At 33.0% G+C, this 4082-nt stretch overlaps 1 protein-coding gene across 1 annotated transcript in view; it reads left to right on the top strand.

Annotated features, from left to right (window-relative positions):
- Nucleotides 1-1517: 1517 nt before the first annotated feature.
- The window catches only part of LOC106476565 (eIF-2-alpha kinase activator GCN1-like), a gene marked incomplete at its 3' end in the record, with an annotated part of 13548 nt that continues 10983 nt past the window's right edge, over nucleotides 1518-4082 (top strand). Inside the window, exons 1-2 of the mRNA XM_013937212.2 lie at nucleotides 1518-1636; nucleotides 2805-2943. Of these exons, the coding sequence (XP_013792666.2) occupies nucleotides 2838-2943 (106 nt within the window). The remainder of the gene's footprint in view (nucleotides 1637-2804; nucleotides 2944-4082) is intronic.

Raw genomic sequence — 4082 nt, 5'->3', positions numbered from 1 at the left:
TTTAGTTAACGAAGATTTAAAAAGAAATTAGTTGAAATGAAAAAATTAAAATAATAAATAAATGAATTAGAAACTAAAACAAAATTATATATTTTTGTAGTTAAGCACAAAGCTACACAACGGGCTACCCGTGCTATGTCCATTCTGTATTTCAGAGGTGTATTTACTGAAAACTACAGCCATAAACAAACCTTTTGATCAGTGAGAGAATACAGCCATAAACAAACCTTTTGATCAGTGAGAGAATACATATTGCCAATGATCTGAGCCGCCATCTTTCTAGTTTCTGTGGACCTATCTTGGAAGGCTCTCTGTACAACAGGCATGATTAATGCCAAAGATGGGGCATCTATAAAGTGTACAAACTTTGTATCTAACAGGATGGCCAGACAAGTGCTTGTTTTCTTAGATGGATCTTGGAGAGCATCAAGCAACACAGGAACAATTGCTGTAACAATATACAAACAGAATGCTTAAAAGATAGATGGATCACAAAATACTTGTAATATATAACCTAGAGATGTTCTCTTTCTCCTCAAAACCTCATTTTCTCATCTAGGATCTAATAAATCAAATAATATTCTTCATCATATAAAGTAACTAACAGACCAACTAGATGTTTCTCTTCAAACATATCATCTAATAAGCTAGATATGTATGATATAATACATTAGGCAGATGTTTCCACTCACTGGAAACAACATAATAAGCCAAATGTCTCCTTTCATTATTTAAAAATTGATTAACTTAAAACATTTCTTTTCACTACATAAGACATATTTTTAATCACCATACATGAAAGATATTTTTTAATTTAAATACCTATGGCTGTAGTTTTCAGTAAATACACCTCTGAAATACAGAAGGTTGGATATGATTTATTAAAATGATTTTGAATATGTAAATCAGCAAGTCACATGACAAACGTAACTGATACAGAGTTGTGGTGGAACAGATTGTATCAGAACTACATTTTGACAATTTTTAGTATTTCATAGTTACTTTGATACTGCCAAAAGTTGATACAACCCTTGGGAAGGTTGTATAACAACCCCTTTTCAACTCAAAATATTCATATGCTCAGATCATAAAGATATTTTTGTATATGGGATTTAGAGTTTCCAAGTGGCATTGAAAACAATAGAATATTGATCAACTTTGGGCACTCGGGCCATTCAGAAAGAAACCTGCATCAAGTTATACTCCAGCTGTGTGCAGCATTTTGTAACAGATCAGAATCCATAAACACAAAAGCAGTGAAAAAAAAGCTTTTGAGGTGTCTGAAGAAGCAATAAGCAACGTAATCAAAAAGGCTTTCCTCTCTGTCTGGGAAAGCTATACAAGTTGCTTCCATGAACATGAGGCTCCAAAATCAGTTTAATAAAATGTAGTCAACCTCTGAACTCTTCATTTCTCTATTTATTAAAGTATTCGTATTTAAACACTAGAACTGTGTGTGTGTATTTTTACATTCAGTTACATTTTGACTTAAATTTAGGTTTTAACTTGTTTTATTCAAAGTGGGTTGGATAATGTACATTTTGACTCGGAAGATTTTTGTTCGTAGGATTTGTCCCCCTATCTACCGACAATTATTCCTGGATTGAAACAGTCTCTACTTGACCCTGTACCTGAGGTAAGTTATTATATAATCTTATAGTTTCAGTGAATTGTGGTAGTTTAAAATAAATAGTATTTGTCCTATTTCTTTGTGAAGACTTAAGGCTGAAGTAGGACCAAATTGAAATAAGTTAAGATCTGTCTAAAATTATGTGCTGTTTTGTTTATACTCATTTTGACGCCGTTTGGCGGTATTTTATTTGTGTGCTTCTCTAAAACTGGAAATGTTTATATGCATTATTATCATTACAATTTTCACTGTATATGTAAAACAAATGATCAATGTTTTTACTATCTCACTTGGGTTTGTAAAGAGAATCAGTATGATGAAATTTAGTCAAAACCATTTGCCCCCTGGTGACTCAACACTAAGTCTAAGAGCTTATAATACTAAAAATCTTGTTTTGATACCCACAGTGAGCAAAACACATTGTGTAGCTTTGCGCTTAACAATAAACAAACAACAACAACATTGTTAGAAAAATAGCCAAATTAAAAGAGAAAAACATTGCAAGCAAGTTTTCTTTATCTTACCAAGCTGCAACCATGACACATCAGATTTATGCTAGAGGGTTTTTCCCATACAATCTTTAAAAACATAAGCCATGGGGAAATGCCGTTTACTATAACTAAGTTTGAGAACCCCTTCTCAATATGATTTAAATGATGTTTTTTTTTCTCTAGGATTTTTCCGTTTGCAGTAGATTTATTGAATGTTTTTAGATGGCTCTGAGTTTTTTGTTTATTTTTTCAAATACAAACTTTCAGTTCATAGCTCTGTCAGCTCTTGACCAATCTGATATCTAATTACAGGTTTGGACTCAGGAGGTCAAACCCTTTAAATTGATGTATTTGACCATGCCCATGGTCTCACAGATTAATTTACTCTAATCCTGTCTAAAATAATTTAAATTTGAGGGTAGGCTGGTAGAGATCCTGATGAGTAATAAAATTGAATCGGGTATATAGACGCCCCACACTGGTGCACAAAAATATAACTAATGTAAAGGAAAAAGTTCTCATAGATTAATTTGCTCTAATCCTGCCTAAAAGTATTTCAAGTGCCATGGCTATTTGAGAATTCCCTCTTGTTTATCTCTAGAATCTTCCATTTACTGTAGATGAACTGAACGTTTTTTATCTAAGTGATCTTCTGATTATCTGATTGGTTATTTCTTTAACAGGTGAGAAGTGTCTCTGCTCGAGCATTAGGAGCAATGGTAAAGGGCATTGGAGAAGCCAGTTTTGAGGATCTGATGCCTTGGTTAATGGAAACTCTGACATCTGAGAGCAGCTCAGTGAACAGGTCAGGAGCAGCACAAGGTAAGTTTGGTTCTTGACCTAAAATGCTAATTTTTTCTTTCACCGGTGTTGATATTTGTGGAAAAGCACAGGTTTTCTAAGATTAAAGAAGACTGAACTCCTTAATATTAAAAATGTTACAATTCAAAGAATTTGTGTATTTATTTAAAATATTAAAATCCATAAATGAACAATGTTTTATAAAACACAGTTAAAATCTTTACTTAAACCGATCAACTGTTGTAAAAGTCACTCTTCATGTTTTAGCGTGGTTTGACATCATCTTCAAGAGTGTGAAGAAAGGTTACAGTGTGCTATATAAGGACAAAAGCCACGGTCATGTGACTTAGTTTATAATTCAAAAAAGAAAATCACACCATCTATGTACCTTTCATCCTTATTTAAAATCAAGTTGTTTTTGTTGTGTTTCTCTAATATTTCTAGCAATGATATTAATCGGTTGAGGAAATTTAAGAAAATAAACGTTGAACACAAAAGTAAACTAAAATCAACATTTGATAAAATAGATAAAAAAATCTTTTTTTTTACCATACATCCCAGATTTGTCACATTAAATTTTTAATAAATTCAAAGAAGAAAACAAAAATCTTTTTTTGCCGTTTACAGATGATGGAATAAAATTTGTCAAATATTAAAACCAAAGAGGAAATAAATCTGATGGATAAAAAATGGTTTATATAAAGTTCAACGTGAATGTGGTCGTGCATACGTTGGTCAAACTAGAAGAAACTTAAATTTAGAATAAATGAGTGTAAGAGAAGTGTTACAAACAAAAGATTCATTAGGTGACTTCATAGCTGACTGTCACCGTTGTGGGATTCATTAGGTGTGATATGCCTGACTTTATAGCTGACTGTCACCGTTGTGGGATTCATTAGGTGTGATATGCCTGACTTTATAGCTGACTGTCACCGTTGTGGGATTCATTAGGTGTGATATGCCTGACTTCATAGCTGACTGTCACCGTTGTGGGATTCATTAGGTGTGATATGCCTGACTTTATAGCTGACTGTCACCGTTGTGTGGTTCATTATGTGTGATATGCCTGACTTTATAGTTGACTGTCACCATTGTGTGGTTCATTAGGTGTGATATGCCTGACTTCATAGTTGACTGTCACCATTGTGTGGTTCATTAGG

The sequence above is a fragment of the Limulus polyphemus genome, unplaced genomic scaffold (assembly GCF_000517525.1).
Source record: "Limulus polyphemus unplaced genomic scaffold, Limulus_polyphemus-2.1.2 Scaffold10902, whole genome shotgun sequence".
Lineage (NCBI taxonomy): Eukaryota > Metazoa > Arthropoda > Merostomata > Xiphosura > Limulidae > Limulus > Limulus polyphemus.
The sequence above is the reverse complement of the archived record's forward strand: the minus strand, read 5'-3'. Positions and strand labels throughout refer to the sequence as shown.